This window comes from Dendropsophus ebraccatus, chromosome 12 (assembly GCF_027789765.1).
Source record: "Dendropsophus ebraccatus isolate aDenEbr1 chromosome 12, aDenEbr1.pat, whole genome shotgun sequence".
NCBI classification, from domain to species: Eukaryota; Metazoa; Chordata; class Amphibia; order Anura; family Hylidae; genus Dendropsophus; species Dendropsophus ebraccatus.
The window spans coordinates 64,535,454-64,553,995 of NC_091465.1; the positions used below are offsets into that span (position 1 = coordinate 64,535,454).

An 18,542-nucleotide genomic window follows, 5' to 3' on the forward strand; every position below is an offset into this window, starting at 1 on the left:
GCGTTGGAAGAGGGGTAGTCTTTACAGATGAGCGAACCTCGAGCATTCTCGAGTCGATCCGAACCCGAACTTTCGGCATTTGATTAGCGGTGGCTGCTAAACTTGGATAAAGCCCTAAGGCTATGTGGAAAACATGGATATAGTCATTGGCTGCATCCATATTTCCAGACAACCTTAGAGCTTTATCCAAGTTCAGCAGCCCCAGCTAATCAAATGCCGATCGTTCGGGTTCGGATGGTCTGAACCCGGTTCACTCATCTCTAGTAGTCTTATACAGCAAGTATATATCACACTCTATATTTTAACTGGAAAAGTTAGGGGTCGTCTTATATGCCCAGTCGTCTTATATACTGGCAAATACCGTACTTGCCTTCCTACATAATATCTATCTATCCTTTTATCCATCTCATATCTATCTATGTATCATTTATCATGTATCTACCTACCTAGATTCATTTATCTATCTGCCTTTCTACCTAGTATCTATGTAGCTATAGATATCCAAAGTAAAATAGAGATGGTGCTAGGAGTGCACACCTGGCTTCACTGGTGTACTAATACAGCAATCAATAATAGACTGCAGCACTCCAATGTCAGTGAAAATAAGCTGTTTATTCACCCATCAGCAAACAATAGGCAACCTCTCAGCGCATCTATAGAGCTTTTCTCAAACCACCATTGGTTTAGCTCTATTAATGAGCTGAGAGTTTGCACATTGTTTGCTGATGGGTGAATAAACAGCTTATTTTCACTGACATTGGAGTGCTGCAGTCTATTATTGTTTGCTGTATGTCTATATATTTAATATATGTTGAGTATCTATCTATCTATCTATCTATCTATCTATCTATCTATCTATCTTTCTCCTATCCATCTATCATCTATCTATCTTTCTTTCTTTCTATCTATCTATCTATCTATCTATCTATCTATCTATCATATATCATCTATCTATCTATCTATCTATCTATCTATCTATCTATCTATCTATCTATCTATCGATCATCTATCTATCTATCCATCTATCTCCTATCTATCTATCTATCTATCATATATCATCTATCTATCTATCAATCAATCAATCATCTATCTATCATCTACTCTATCTATCTATCTATCTATCTATCTATCTATCTATCTATGTCCTATCTATCTATCTATCTATCTATCTATCTATCTATCTCCTATCTATCTATCTATCTATCTATCTATCTATCTATCTATCTATCTTCTATCTATCTATCTATCTATCTATCTATTTATCTATCTATCTATCTCCCATCTATCTATCTGTCTATCCATCATCTATCTCCTCTCTATTGATCTACTTTTATTTCTCGCCTCCATTTACTTCTAGAACACTCCTGTTCATTGACTTTAGTTGATCAACTAGATCTGCGTCACATTTGTTTCTCTTAGAAGATGACTCATGGGTGAAATTAGATCTGACTCCACCCTAAGCACGGTTCTCCTGCTGCGCTCTTATCCCTGGGTGACCTGTGATCTGCTCCTCACCTCTGCTTATATTATACTCATTGCTGAGGAGTATATAGGGAAATCTATCATGTATATTTATTGCTTCTACCCTGACAATCTCCATGACTTCCCATCCCCTCCCATGACGGCGCGGCACTTCAGGTACGCTAATCACGAGCTATAATAACACAGCGATTATCGGCAATTATCCCAGATTTATTGGGCAGATTTTTTTTTTATAGTTCTTTCTTTCTTCCGCCATAAGAAATACGTAAATTCAGACTCATTTGTAAATTTGTGTAGCAGAAAGATCCCTAATTTTCCATCTTCAATGAATTTATTATGGATAACCAGAGAAACAAACAGGCTTATCTCTGCCCAGCCGAAGCAGACAACGCCGCCTCAGATAATGCTGCTTGTAAAATATGAAAGGACAAATTGCTAAAAAGGGAGATAACAAGTCTTCAATCACCGGGAAACATCAAGGCACTGCGCGTCAGCTGGGGTGCAGGCGATAATTACATGGGAAGGCGCCGCCATTATCTGCTCGCCGCATGCAGGTTGGCGAAGAACAAATCTATGTGCTGAAGGTAAATGTATCCATACAGATGATTCCTTTTTAGGCTCCTGTGCAAAGCAATTATCAAGTGTTTTCAATGGGAAGGGCACAGGGACAAGAAGGGACACTGGGTAAGAATGGCTCCGGGTGTGTGGCCTACCTGTAATATATCAGGCCATAGTGTTGGCACGGCAGACATGACAGATCAGGTGTACAGTAAGAATACATTTAAGTAAATGTAATGGGCAGAAAAGCTTAATCTTTCCTGCTCTGGACAGTTCCTGACATGGACAGAGGTGGCAGCAGAGAGCACTGTGTTAGACTGGAAAGAATACAACAATTCCTGCAGGACATACAGCAGCTGGTTAGTACAAGAATATTTGGGTTTTTAAATAAAAGTAATTTGCAAATCTGCATACATTTCTGACACCAGTTGATTGAAATACCTTTTTTTTGCAGTGTTTCCCTTTAAAGGAGAAGTTCGGCCAAAACTATTTTTTAATATGTTATTTCTTATGGAAAGTTAGACAAATTCCTAATGTACATTAATTATGGGAAATGCACATATAGGGATATTTCCCTTAATTTAGTAGATCATAGAGACTTCAAATTCTATCAAAAACCGTGACATCATGAATTAGAGTGTAATTCCTATGGACTGTCCAGCAGGGGGCGCAGTATATGTAGAAGCCTATGGACTGTATTGAAGTCTATGGGAGAGGTAATGTGCAATGTAATGTAAACTACACTTTATTGGTAGACTATGTTCATGGGATAATTTGGGGAGCAAGGATATTTGCTCCCCAAATGGAGGGCACCGAGCAGGGAGGGAGAGAGGAGCCGGTGCATCTAACTATCTCCTCCCTCCCTCCCTGCTTGCTGCAGTGGGACAGATAGACACTGCTACTCCTCTCATCATCTTCTCATAGAATGAGCAGATGATGGGAGGAGTAGTACCAGGGAGATCCCCAGCACCAAGCCCCCCCTCAGCCGACATCGCCCCCCACCACGACCCCACACCCGCCACACAGCTGCCGCCACCGGTAACTTCACAGATCTTGCCCCCAGCCACCCCACACACCCGTCGCACAACCGCCGTGTCCGCCGTTAATAAACTTACAGATCTGTCCTCCAGCCACCCCACACACCCGCCGACGGTAACTTTACAGATCTGTCCCCCAGCCACCCCACACACCCGCCGACGGTAACTTTACAGATCTGTCCCCCAGCCACCCCACACACCCGCCGCACAGACGCCGCTGGTAACCTCCTAGCCCACCCCATCACTAACCCCCCAGCCTCTCCCACCGCCGCAAAACTCACTTCACTGCCATCCCGGACTGCCAGATCACTGCCGACCCCGCGTCCTGCCGACATGGTCCCAGATGAGGAGAGCTGCTGGGGGTGACATCCGGGACCAAATCGACAGGACGCAGGGGCGGCAGGGCTGGAAGGTTACCGGTGGCGGCTGTGTGGCGGCTGTGTGGGGTGGCTGGGGAGCAGACCTGTAAGGTTGGCGGCGGCAGGTGTGTGGGGTGACTGGGGGACAGATCTGTAAAATTACTGGCGGCGGGTGTGTGGGGTGGCTGGGCAACAGATCTGTAAGGTTACCGGTGGTGGAGGCGGTGGCTGTGTGGCGGCTGTGTGGGGTGGCTGGGGACCAGATATGTGAGGTTACTGGCAGTGGCAGCTGTGCGGCGGGTGTGTGGTCAGTGGTGGGGGCTGTCGGCTGAGGGGGGGCTTAGTGCTGGGGATCTCCCTGGTACTACTCCTTCTATCATCTGCTCATACTATGAGCAGATGATGGGAGGAGGAGTAGTGTCTATCTGTCCCACAGCACCAAGCAGGGAGGGAGGAGGTAGTCGCACCGGCTCCTCTCTCCCTTCCTGCTTGGTGACCTCCATTTGGGAAGCAAATTTCCTTGCTCCCCAAATTATCCCATAAACATAGTCTACCAATAAAGTGTAGTTTACATTACATTGCACATTACATCTCCTATAGACTTCAATACAGTCCATAGGCTTCTACATATACTGCGCCCCCCGCTGGACACTCCATAGGAATTACACCCTGATTCGTGACGTCACGGTTTTTGATAGAATTTGAAGTCTCCATGATCTACTAAATTAAGGGAAATTTCCCATGATTAATGTACATTAGGAATTTGTCTAACTTTCCATAAGTAATAACTTCTTAAAAAATACTTTTGGTGGGAGTTGTCTTTTAAAGGTCTGTATTCTAGTATGTATAGTCTGTAGTCTAGTATATAGTGGTCCTGTAATACCAGTCACTGTACCCATATACACCATCCATACAGATTGCTTGCTACCCAGTGCAGTGTCTATACAAATGTGTATGGTGTCCATATAGTGTAGGACTGGTAAACAAGCACTGAATGCTCGGGCCCATGGTGCCCCCTTGAGTTACAAGTTGCATACTGCTAGATTTGGCACTGATAGCTCTATCTATAGTACTTATACAGTACTGTGCAAGGGTTTTAGGCAGGTGTGAAAATAATACTGCAAAGTAATAGGTGTTCATCGGGGGGGCTGGGGTACAATGGTCTCCAAGTTTTTATTCTGCAGCAGGTCAACAACTGCAAACATCCATCCAATGTCAGTAAGAACTGTCCTCAGCGTAAACAAGGAGTCCTAAAAGTGACCATATTGTCACCACAGAGCCCTGATCTCACTTCATCCAGTCTGGCTGGGATTACATGAAAAGACAGAAGGAACTGAGCAGCACCTCCTTGTGCTTAGTTCTCTAAGATTTCTAGAACAATCTCCCTGAGTTCCTTCCAAACACTGATGCTGAAAGCACAGGGCAGTCGCACCTAATATTAATGGGTTTTAGAGTTCTTTTTTGTTCATTTCAGTAATTGATACAAATGAATTATTAACACATCTGTTTGTGAAGCTTCTTACTGTGCAGCATTCCCCACACCTGTCCGAGACTTTTGTACAGAACTTCATTTTGGTGTCTTTAATTGGAAACTCCTTTAAGCCTGGTTCACACAGAGCAGGTTTGTATGTACAGTCATATAAAACTATACATAAGATTAGGTATAGAAAGTCAGTATGATGCTGATATTTTTTTTAGTCAAAACCAGAATATAACTGACAGAGAAAATGTAAAAAAATATAGTGGTAAGATTCTAGTTTTAACTAAAAATACTGACTATATACTACATGTAAACTGGGCCCCTACCTCATCATATGCCATTTATAATAGTGTTATCTGAGCAATGCCCCATCAGGTGGCAGAAGATGGATGTGGCTGGCACCTCTGGCCCTTTTGGTAACCCTTTTTTACTTCTCTTTAAAGACATCAGATACATTAAAATGGACTAACCTGATCTGTATATCCAAATTGGAAACAACAATGAAACCATAAAGGGGTATTATGCTGCCCCCCCTTGCCACCGTATTGCCGTCCCGGCAGCACAGGTACCAGTGAGCTCAGCGTCCGCCCCCAGCCTGTACTTCCAGCACAGGAGTGCTTGTTAGAGATGCCCCCTGCGCCGGAAGTACTTGCCCCGGCGGACACTGAGCCACTCTGAGCCCGACACCTGTGCTGCCCGGGAATCCCCAGGACGCCCCCCCGGGAGAAGAGGAGAAGACAGCCGACGGGGGAGTTAGGTGAGTTGTGTTTTTTTAATTTTCTATCTGCTTTGCAAAGGGGGATGATACAGCGTGGGGCCATCTATGGGGGATATACAGGGGGGGACATCTATGGGGGATATACAGGGGGCCATCTATGGGGGATAATACAGGGTGGGCCATCTATGGGGGATATACAGGGGGGACATCTATGGGGGATATACAGGGGGGGGGACATCTATGGGGGATATACAGGGGACCATCTATGGGGAATAATACAGAGGGGCCATCTATGGGGGATATACAGGGGGGACATCTATGGGGGATATACAGGGGGCCATCTATGGGGGATATACAGGGGGGACATCTATGGGGGATATATAGGGGGCATCTATAGGGGGATAATACAGGGTGGGGCCATCTATGGGGGATATACAGGGGGGACATCTATGGGAGATAATACAGGGTGGGGCCATCTATGGGGGATATACAGGGGGCCATCTATGGGGGATATACAGGGGGCCATCTATGGGGGATATACAGGGGGGACATCTATGGGGGATATACAGGGGGCCATCTATGGGGGATAATACAGGGTGGGGCCATCTATGGGGGATATACAGGGGACCATCTATGGGGGATATACAGGGGGGACATCTATGGGGGATATACAGGGGGGACATCTATGGGGGATATAAAGGGGAAGCATCTATTGGGAATATACAGAGGGCCATCTATGGGGGATATACAGTGGGGACATCTATGGGGGATATATAGGGGGGCAATCTATGGGGGATATACAGGGGGCCATCTATGGGGGATATACAGGGGGCATTTATGGGGGATAATACAGGGGGGCCAATCTATGGTGGATTATACAGGGAGGTATATATAGGGGGATAATACAGGGGGCCATCTATAGGGGGGCACCATAAGGGGGCATTTATAAGGGGACCAAATGAGAGGGCATCTATAAGGGGGATGGACAACACAGGGGGTAATTTATAAGGGGCCAATAAGGGTGGCATCAGTAAAGGGGAATACACAGAGGGGCATATACTATAAGGGGATCACATAGTGTCAGGGCTATCCACTAAACAAGGGTGTAAAGGGGCCAATACAGATGTGCAGTGTGTATAGAGATGAGGATGGTGCCAGAGTGAGGAGCCTAATATGTTTCTCTGGCAGATTCTGTGGATTCGTGGCTCGGAGAAGTTCTAATGGCCCAGGAAGGATGAAGAAGAAAAGGAAAAGGAAACAGCTCAGATCAGAGAAGACGTCCCCTGTGAGTCACTTAATATAACTGTACTGTAATTTATATGGTGTACAGAACCTGTGTAGAGCTGAGTGTGTTGATGGCGTAGTGGTCGATTGAGGGCGTGGGGGCCCCAATCAAAAGTTTGCTGTGGGGCCCAGCCATTTCTAGTTACGCCCCTGGGCCCATAGCAACCACCACAGCAACCATAGCAATAAAACTGGGCTTCTTTTCCATGGCAACCAAGTGCTATTAAAGCTGGGCTGTAAATGACAGGTTCATAACGCTGCTTTGTTATGTCTAATGGTATATATGAGGTGGACAGCATATACTATGCTCATTTATGTGATAGCTAGCCCTGAATAAGTGGGCTTCATAAAAAAGAGCCAGAAACGCAACATCTTTTTCTAGGGACTGGAGTGTTGACACATGTTGATGTTTCAGTAAACTGAAGTTGTTTTCAGAAAGTGCTGGATCCGAGCATATTTTCCATGGTATGTCTTATACATGATACCAGGACTCAAAGACATAAAAGACACAAACCCTGTGACATGCTGAGGCCCTGTAACAGGCAGAACATAGTTTTCCCTAGAACCGATGAATCATGTAAGTGAACCTCAAGTAACTCGCCCTCTTACTTAAAGGGGTTATCCTAAAATTCAAAGTTATAGTAAAAAAGAAAGAGAGAAGGGCGCCTCCTAGTGTAATAACGTAGTAAAGAAATTGTGCACAAAGTATCACAGAATGTGCTCACCTTTAAGTGTTGTGCGACAATTATAGGCACAACACTATATCAAGCTTAACTCCAATACCGCAGCTCAGCCAGGGATCCTCCACACAAGTATGGATAAAATGCACAACAACAGAAAGGTCCTTATCGAACTTCAGGAACCAAACTAGATCCTCCACAGTGGCGGCGCAGGTATAGACAGGGTAGTCAATGGTAGATAGATAAGTGGCTACCAGTAATTCTGACCCCCAGCCAGGATAATGTTAGCAAAAAGTAAAATAAATTTATTAAAAGCAGCGTTGCGTTTCGGCACTACAATGCATCAGTGCCTTTCTCAAGCCAATTACATCAATGTAATTGCTTGTATGTACATATGTAATAGGGGGATCCGATTAGTGTACTGTATGTTACTGAATTATAGTATAAGCTGAGGTATGAGGTTGCACAGCGCCCCGTGAAACCGGAAGCGCCGTGCTGAGACTTGTTGTACTCCTGGTATATAAATAACTCTGTATCTGAGACTCTGTATTTGGCTTGAGAAAGGCACTGATGGATTGTAGTGCCGAAACGCGTCGCTGCTTTTAATAAATTTATTTTACTTTTTGCTAACATTATCCTGGCTGGGGGGTCAGAATTACTGGTAGCCACTAATCTATCTACCATTGACTACCCTGTCTATACCTGCGCCGCCACTGTGGAGGATCTAGTTTGGTTCCTGAAGTTCAATAAGGACCTGTCTGTTGTTGAAAATTCAAAGTTAGCACCTATTCGCAACCAGGTAATAAGTCACAAAAACAGAGGTTCCTTGTCTCAGTAATGAATGGAGTAGTAGCTAGCATGCTCGGCCCCTGCTCCATAAGTGTAGGATTGCAGGGCTTATAACCACTGGGTTCCCCCATAATCACAAGAATGGAGGTCCATTGTCCCTTGAAGGAATGGAGCAGCAGCAAGCATATGACCACAGGGATCCACCACTATCATATCTATGACAAGAAAAGTCTTCTGTTTAGCTATAAAACTTATCTGTGACGTTCCAGTGCGACCCCCCCCCCCCCCCCCCATTATAATCCTGTCTGGTAATTGATCATGAAAGACATCACTTGTAATGAGACCTGTCACCATGGTCATGGTCATTGTTTTTAGCATAGGGCGAATGACATGTGCAGTATGTTAAGTGTGTGAAATTCTTCCTTGCTATTGTTACAGGCCACTGACCATGCTTCTTCCTTCCTCTTACATGTCTGACAAGGTATTGGACTGACCCAGCAGAGGAGCTTCTCAGAACCAGTGTTATGGACATAGTAAATGGTGGGCATATTCTAGTGTAGCTCAGGCATTCTGAATTATTTCCTATGGGAGCCTGAAGGTGTCCCTGTACTAAAGAGATGCCTAAAGGGAGAAAGCAATTGAAGAGATGAAAGGCTGTCATACTGCATGAGCTGCTGGAATGGCTATGGAGCTGTTTACTGCTTTCTGGTTCTCTGTTTCTAAGAGAGTCCATGCATGCAAGTTTCCCCCAAAAAATGCAGTATAAACCAATATAATGCAATGCATCAATGTCTTTCATAAGAACGGCTGTCATTGCGCAAAAAGTGTTTGTCACTTCAAAAGACGGCCATCATTTTAGCATAGTGTGAACCTAGCCTAAGTAGTATATATCCTTAAAAATGCAGTAGCAACCAAATCCTGCTTTAACAATTCCTCTAAATGCCCATGGTTTTCCAAGCAGGAGAACTGATGCCTGTTAGTTACGTACCCACAAATGACAAAGATGGCTTCTTGACCATTTCCACCTGCTGGATGCGGTCAGGAGCCGAAAACAACTGAGTCTCTTGTGTCATGTAAGTTGCGTAACGCCTATAGGAATTAATAGGGTAGGCGTAAATGGCATAGCACCAGATGCTAGACAGCATAGCTAGAGGGGCTACGCTGTCTAAGTGGTTCTGTGTAGACTGAGGGACACAGATCCAACCGGATACAGATCCAACCATTTGACAAATGATGGCCGTCAGTCCAATCCAAAAAGCAATAGACTACTGCAGAACACCAATCCATAGGTCTTGTAGTAATATCCACCACCTGGAATACACGTACATGGTTGTATCGCTTGTAAGAGCTCGCAGTATGGTAAGTATACTAGTCATCCTATGTTGCGATTACTTTTTGTGTTACCATGTTCGCCCAAAAATAAGACGCTCTCCTAAAATAAGAAACCCCAACTACCATACCCCCTAGCCTAAAGTAAGACACCCCCCGAAAATAAGACACCCCCACCCTCTTGGAGCTTCACTGCTGGTGCCGCAGGTGGCCTGATCCATGGCCCCCACATCCTCTGTACATCGCCACACATCCCAACTCATGCAGCCACACATCCCGATGCACAACGCCGCGCACTGCTGCCCATCCCGCTGCCAAATGCTGCCTGTCCTGCCGAATGTTGCCACCCGTCCCGCAAGGCTGTGAGTATTCCAGGGAGGACCGGGGGGAAAGGGGGTGATATTTTATTTCTTTGCCTCCAGGGAGGGGGGGGGGGGGGAGAGAAATAAGACATACCCCGAAAATAAGACGTAGTGCCTGTTTTTGAGTAAAAATTAATATAAGGCACTGTCTTATTTTGGGGGAAACGCGGTACTTGATAAACTCAGCTCTGCTACATCTGTGACTAAAAGAGTAATAGATTTAAAAAACACAAACATTACAAAAAGCAGCCGACTCTTCTCTATTACAATGGACATATGACACTGCACACTGTTCTCCCTCCAGCAGGTACAGACTGACGTTCTGCCTGGTCTCTCCCAGTACCTTGGGTTCTGGACAGTGCACTCACCTTGTGAGACGTGTAGGCAGAGTAGTAAGAGTGTCCAGCTTTTCGCCATCCTCTCCTAGTGTCCAGGCCAGCCCCTAGGCTCTCTCCCCCCAGCCAATGTTGGTCAGTGTGCGGGGGGAGGCTTTGTCCTCACCTGTCTCTCAGCTGAATAGCACTATGGAGAGTCGAGGACATAGCTCAGAACTGGTTTGGTGATGATGGAGGACACACCTCGCTTATTGGTTTTTACCCACCCTCCCCTGCAGATAGTACAGAAAAAATGGTAAATTTTACAGCAATGAACACTTGACCTATAGACGGGGGCTACACCCAAAAAAGTAAATGCTGTGATGTGTCATTTGTGGGTCCTGACGTTCTTTGGCCTTGTAATACATTTCTGTGATGCCAGTGGTGGTGTCCTCAATACCGATGCAGTGAGAACATAAATAATGAACAAAACGTCCATTATGGCTAAACAAACATTGTTCATTATATAAATGTTATATGATAGGTTGTATTATTTCGCTGTACTGCTGGAGACTTCACTTTGACATGTCGGTGAATAATATTTGTATAAACACAAAATTCTGATGTCAAAACCTGTGGATTATATAGAGAGAAGCGGCCCTACAGATGCTGCTTGTCTCACATCCTTCTCTTATATCAACTACGGGTTTACTCATATGAATTGCTCCCAGTTCTTTATAGCATCTATGTGCCTATGTGCTTAATGTGGTTTTATGCCTCAGCTGCTGCAGAACATCATAAAACACACCTTAGCTGCTGCAGAAGTTCATAATAGACACCTCAGCTGCTGCAGAACATCATATACACACCTTAGCTGCTGCAGAACATCATATACACACCTTAGCTGCTGCAGAAGTTCATAATACACACCTCAACTGCTGCAAAACATCATAATACACACCTCAGCTGCTGCAGAACATCATAATACACATCTTAGCTGCAGCAGAACTTCATAATACACACCTCAGCTGCTGCAGAACATCATATACACACCTTAGCTGCTGCAGAAGTTCATAATACACACCTCACCTGCTGCAGAACATCATAATACACACCTCAGCTGCTGCAGAACATCATATACACACCTTAGCTGCTGCAGAAGTTCATAATACACACCTCAACTGCTGCAAAACATCATAATACACACCTCAGCTGCTGCAGAACATCATAATACACATCTTAGCTGCAGCAGAACTTCATAATACACACCTCAGCTGCTGCAGAACATCATAATACACACCTCAGCTGCTGTAGAACATCATAATACACATCTTAGCTGCAGCAGAACTTCATAATACACACCTCAGCTGCTGCAAACATTATACACACCTCAGCTGGAGCAGAACTTCATAATACACACTTCAGCCACTGTAGAGTTGTACATGATTAGAAAAGTGTTTTTTCCCCCTAGTAACTAACCCTGTGCATGGAATTTGTGTAGTACAGTGGTGCCTTGTATTACGAGCATAATTAGTTCCGGAACCGTGCTTGTAATCCAAATCCACGCTTAAACCAAAGCTAAATTTCCCATAAGAAATCATTGAAATGCAGACAATTGGTTCCACACCCCAAAATAATATATTTTCTTATTCTGAATAACATGTAGAACAGATGGAACGAACAATGAGAAACAGCTGGATATTTGATATTATAAGTTACGGTATAGTATAGCAATCAGCATGTGGTGTATAATGTATAGTGCATATATAAAGTGCATAAATAAACCTGAAGAAACAGCATTAGTTTGTAGATACAGGATGGAACTGCAGATCCCCGTAATACAGTAGCGTAGTACAACAGGCTAGAATAGAGAAGCAGGGCTGCTGTCAGAGGTCTGTGTGGTCACATGACAGCAATAGGGAAGGGGTGTGTTCAGCATGGACCAATCAAGAAGTGAGAATCAGAACTGTGCAGGAGGACAGTGACAGAAACTTCTCTATACAGCAGTGTGAATGGCTGAGTGTAAAGGAATGAGCATGGCAGGTGTGGGCACATACATGCAGCATTATCTGTCCGGGGAGACTTCCTAGGTCAGTGCACAGCGCAGTAGACCACGCTAACCCTACAGACCACGCCTCTCACCCACTACCCCTCAGTTTAGGGAGCTCTTATACTAAAGCTATGCTCTTAATCCAAGTTACAATTTTAAAAAACTGTGACCTCTTCTTGCAAAACACTCTTAATCCAAGTTACTCTTAAACCAAGTTACCACTGTATAGTAAATCAGCTGTATTTAGGGGAATGAGCTTTAGCTGAAATATCAGACACAGACATGAATAAATTTCTATTCCTTAATTCAGTGTTACTAAAAAGATCATTGCCCTGAATTTTATAATGGAAATCAATAGATCAAAATGGATGCACACAAATGCATCAATTTTTTCATACATTAAACAAACAGCAAAAATGCAGTGTGGACCGAGGCCTAGGTTTCCTGGACTCACTAGACCCAACCTCTATATACAATATACAGGACATGTGCTTATTCCCCTTTAGCAGGGCCAGGACAAAGAGTAGGCCAGGGTAGGTGATGGCCTAGGGTGCCATCTCCTGCTGAATTACAGAAGGCGCAATGTATCCTTAAGTAAACCTCACCCATGGCAGCATCCCTACCCCGCTCTGCCCCACAGCTGCTGAAGGCTCCAGCCCCGCAGCGGCAGGACCTGCTCTCCACCTCTCTTCTGCTTGGCTCAGAGCTGAAGAAAAGATTCTGACCAATGTCACCAATGTCAATGACGTCCAGAGCCAATCAGAAGAGGGAAGAAGTGCATAGACAACCCCTGCCCCCCTCCTGACAGAGAGAGATGAGTAGTCTGATCGTCCGCTAAAAGACAGTGTTATCCTCCACTGCTACTGCTTTGTGGGTGAGTATATGTATGTATCTGTGTGTGTGTGTGTGTGTGTGTGTGATAATGGAGTGTGTGTGTTAGTGCTCATGTGTGGCTGAGGTAGAACTACAACTACCAGCATGCATCTGTGTGGCTGAGCTAGAACTACAACTCCCAGCATGCACCTGTTTGGTTGTGGTAGAACTACAGCTCCCAGCATGCTCCTGTGTGGCTGAGGTAGAACTATAGCTCCCAGCATGCTCCTGTGTGGCTGAGGTAGCACTACTGCTCCCAGCATGCTTTTGTGTGTCTGAGGTAGAACTACAACTCCCAGCATGACCTATGTGACTGAGGTAGAACTACAACTCCCAGCATGGCCTGTGTTGCTAAGGTAGAACTACAACTCCCAGCATGCATCTGTGTGGCTTAGGTAGAACTACAACTCCCAACAGGGCTTGTGTGGCTGAGGTAGAACTAGAACTCCCAGCACTATCGACACAGTAGGGGCTACACTATCTGGGGATGTGTGGAGACTATAGACTATGTGGGGGCAGCTTGGGGGGGGGGGGGGCGCTATTTGCCTTCTCTGATAAGGGCACCAAAACTCCTTGTCCCGGCCCTTTAGTCACATTATAACCTTAGTCATTACTGAGCGCACAGGAATAGAAAGTTCCCTTCAGAAAATCAGGAAGCATACAGTCTAATGTCAGTTTTATCTAAGTGTAAAGAAGGAAGAAAAGAAGGGAGAAGTAATAGAAAGGAAAGATAGACGGTAAAAAAATGGGGGGGGGGGGGGGGGCAGGGAGCCCTACGACATTGGAGAGAGGTGTGGCATGGTTTTATGTAGACCCAGATAAGACCCTGCTACTCACAGGGAGGCTATTAGTAACCCGAGTTAGTGTGAGAATTCCTCAGAATCTATAAAAAGCGTCCACGGAAACAAAATCTTGTCGAATCAGAACAATCATGGGCCTCAGCGACTATTTCCTCTATCCTTCCTATCCCTCTGAGTTCACTGATCCATTCAGAGAGGGAAGGAAGTGTTCATTTAAGGTGAGTTTTCATGGTCTTTCCAGGTAGGCCAATAGAATTTTATGCCAGAATTGTCAAATTCCGGGGCAGCAGTAAATTTCTGCTATGGTTTATGGCGGTTTCCCGGTGTAAACCATGATAAATCAAGCACGGGACGAGGCCACGGCTCTTTCCCGTTTTGCCGTTTCTATCAGGTGGGTAGGGCTTACATCAGGGAAAAGGCACAGATTTTTGTGAAAAGTACATGATTTGTACAAAAATCAGTTTTTTCGCTTGCATACACTTGAGTGCACTTCATATTTCTCATTCTTTTATATAAGTTTTAAGCGAGGAAAAAAAAAAGCTGTGAAAATGCCATAAGGAAATGCAGACTTTACGTACTTCGTTCAAGACAGTCCAAAGGATGCCCCTGGATTATACTGGTGCACTTCATTCCATACAACTTCCGTCCTGATATGTTTACCTTGCAAAAGAAATGTAAAAGCTTCAACAAAGTACTATTTTCCATGTCTATTTTGTCTACATGGTCCAGAGATTTCTTAAGTGATGCTTCCAAATTTCGATTTAGACACCATTGTTAGGGCCCTATAACACAGAGCGATAATCTGACAAATCTGGCAGACTCTGGAGATTAAGGGCCCTATTCCACGGGGCGATTATCTTTCGCATAATCGTTAACGATAAACAATAAAAACGACTGCTATTGCGAAAGACCTGAAATCGTTCACCCATTTACATGGAACGATAATCGTTACTTATGATCGTTCTTGCGGTTGTCTTGTCGTCACTATTGCGTTCGTCACTACTGCGAACGACCGAACAACGTCTTATTCAATGCGAACGATTTGCGAACGAGCAATAATAAAAATAGGTGCAGGTCTTATTAAATGATCAACGATTTCTCGTTCGGTCGTTACTCGTTAACTCTTATTCAACCGAACAATTATCGCTTAGATTCGAACGACTTAACAATAATCTGAACGATAATGGTCCCGTGGAATAGGGCCCTAACATTCCGTGTAATAAAGAACCTAAAATCATTGGCCGCCAACTGCACATCTCTATGTGTAGAAGTGATGCACAGCTGACGGCTGATGAATCCGTAAAGAAAATAACAAACTGTATACATTATTTCTCCACACATGATCATTCATTATTTTGTCGGGAATATGCATTCCTGTGTAAAAGGCCCTTAAGACTTTAACAAGATATTGGTTATTGATTACTCGGATGTTGAGGGAAAGGCGGATATACATTTCTAATAACTATCTTTTGAATGTTTATTCAGCCAACAGTTATTTCTCCCATCCTCCCCATACACATATATGACTAACTGTTCATGTATTCCATTTAGGAATGGTAAAACAAATCATGCTAGCTCATGCTTCTAAGAACAAAAGGGTCAGGTGGCAAAAATCCAGCACGCTTGACATTTTTCAACAGGTCATATTGGTGGAGAGTTGGGTGACTGCCAAACTCCATATGGTGTTGGCCAAACTCACTGGCAGTTAGGATAGTGATTCATAATTTGGGCCCCTTGCCAGTGTCCAGAGTGATGGGGCTATGGAGATTGTTACTGAGCTTGAACCCTTATGCACTTACCAGTGGCTTTGGAGACTAGAGAAACCAATGTCATTCAATGCTTTGTGACTCAATACAATGCTCCTTGGTGGTATTGTGCTAATTGTGAACTTACTATAGACTAAACAAACAATACATTCCATAGATGAATGGCAGGCCTCCCTCTCCTCCTATTTTACCACCTGCAATTTCTCCACTCCCAAGCCATGTCTGTCCATGTCCTACAGGACCAGCCTTTGTTGATTTAAGACCATCTCGCCCTGGCATCTCAATGTCAAGAATGTCTCGAAATGAGTCGATTTTTTGGTGTGTCCCGCAATAGACAAAAAAATGATACCTGATCTTCTTGTTCAAAGACGTGCAGCGGCACCATTAAAATATTTTAGCTATTTGGTGACAGTGACTTTACTTTCTCCATGACTATGGCTGACCATATATTAAGCTTGTCGGACAGACAAGCGACTATCAAATCTTTCAGTCTCGGCAGAACTGGCCAACTATCTAATGTGTATGAGGGTTTTCCAACTCTTCCCTAATGGTAGATGTTTAGAGAGAGAGAGAGAGAGAGAGAGAGAGAGAGAGAAAACGAGAAAGAGATGTGAAGGACCTGATCACATGACTAGCAGGTCCTCAAAATTACAGTTTGGAGATCAGCCAAGCAGAGAGGAAGAGGGATTAGACTGAGCTGTAAGTGCTTAATGTGTGTGGGAGTATGTCAGCCAGTATCGTGTGTATTAGTCTGTCAGTAATAAGTGTGTGTGTCAGTCAATACTGTTTATGTGCCATTTAGTAATGTGTGTGTGTGTCGGTGTCAGTAAAGGCCCTATTAGACGGAACGATTACCATCCATATTCGGTCGATATTGGCCATTACGGCCAATAATCGTCCTGTGTAATAGAAGGAATTGATCAGCCGACATGAACGGTGTTGACTGATTGTTGCAGTCGATTGTCTTTCAACATGTTGAAAGATAAACGACTGTGGTAGCAGCAATCTGCTGCCGTCACTCCGTGAAATAGGAGAGCAGGGACAGCAGACCACTGCTACCCTCTATGGGCTGCCCGGACAAACTAGCAATCACCCAGGCAACCCGGCCCAGCAAAAACCTGGAGCCGGCCCTGGCTTTGGGGTGGATTAAAGGCACCTGAAGGAACTGGCAGTGGCTTTCTTCCTAAGCACATTGACCAAGTGGAATGATGGCTAACAGCATCTACAGCAACAAGATCTACCAATAGATGGTGGCAGCAGAAGAAGGATTGGGCAGGAGGTTTCTATGCACAGTCTCCAGAGGTTTTTGTCAGCTGCTTATCCCTCTCTCCCTACTCTGCTGAGAGTCTTCATCCACCAGCCTATAGTCAGCATACAACTATTGAAAGTCACACAGGTGCTTTCTGCCCTATTTTTCTAGATGTTTTTGTAGTTTGCGCAGCACGTCTGTGTTTTTAGGGCACACCCATACACCACCCTCAAACGCCTTTTCTCTTCATATATCTCTATTTTTATTGCTCGTCCTCTTTGTACAATTCTTATGACCTCAGCTGTCACATTATATATTTGCATGACTTTTGGTGGGGATTTTCTCCAATTATTTAAATGAGGAAGAAAACATATGAAAACAGAAGCTGCGAGTTATATAATGTCTCACAATTTTCTGTGGTTTGTCTGCAAAGTCACAGCAAAAGCAGAAACTGTGCATTTGAATGGGGCACCCTAATCTTTATAGGAGAGATCTGAGTATTTAATAGGGACTTGGTAAGAGGAGTAGGTGAGCAGTATACTAGAGCACCATATGGTTTTGTGTAATGCCTCCTATAAGGCTCTTTCACCAAGTTAGGATTGGTTCCCTTTCAGGGTCTGTTCACACGTACAGACTCGCTGCGTAAAACTCGCACAGAACTCGCATCAAACTCACATGAAAGTAGCTGCGTTTTTTGTGGTGTTGAACTTGCCTGTGAAAATCAAAACTCGCATGTAAAAATCGCACCAAACACACAGCGAGAATACACATACATTGGCTTGATAGCAATCAGTATCACTGTGGATTTATGTGCGAGAATCTCGCATCGATAAATACGCAGCGAGTCTGTTCGTGTGAAGCTAAAGCGTACTTGTCATTATAACTTTCAAAATCTAAATCAGTAGATGTGATATAAACATATCACATCACATAGATAAATACATGCATTTTTTTAGTCATCATGCTGTAAAACAAAGTTAGGCCATGTTCACACATTGTAAGTTGTGTATTAATCACAGCCGTTGTTGCCGATTTGCAACAACTGCTGTGATTAATACAAAAGTTATGTGCAGCGCAGTCTGAGGGAATGCCGGCTGGACTGTATGCACATAGTATACGCTCCGGCCGGGATCCCTAGTGACCGCACAAAAACACTGACATGTCAGTTTTGTGCGGCCGCTATTCATTGAATAGCAGCCGCACAAGCCTGACAGGTGACATGATGGAGAGTGCGGCTCCAGCCGGTGTTTCATGTAGCATAAACCCAGCCTAATACTTATATGAAATCCAGGTCCAGTCTCCTGAGGGCAGCTTTTTAGTCTTTTGTTGGTTGAAAAAAAGAGACACATGAAGTTTGGCCAGTAAAAAGAGTCATGGCTCATGTGTCCGTCAATCACATGACTGCCTTCTCA

General features: G+C 44.3%; 1 protein-coding gene across 1 annotated transcript in view; it reads right to left on the reverse strand.

Moving 5' to 3' along the window:
• LOC138768731 (urokinase plasminogen activator surface receptor-like) overlaps window positions 1–18,542 on the reverse strand; it is a 42,878-nt gene that overhangs the window by 22,906 nt on the left and 1,430 nt on the right. Inside the window, exons 2-3 of the mRNA XM_069946687.1 lie at window positions 10,173–10,281; window positions 9,376–9,571 (exon numbers count right to left, since the gene is read on the reverse strand). Of these exons, the coding sequence (XP_069802788.1) occupies window positions 9,376–9,571; window positions 10,173–10,281 (305 nt within the window). The remainder of the gene's footprint in view (window positions 1–9,375; window positions 9,572–10,172; window positions 10,282–18,542) is intronic.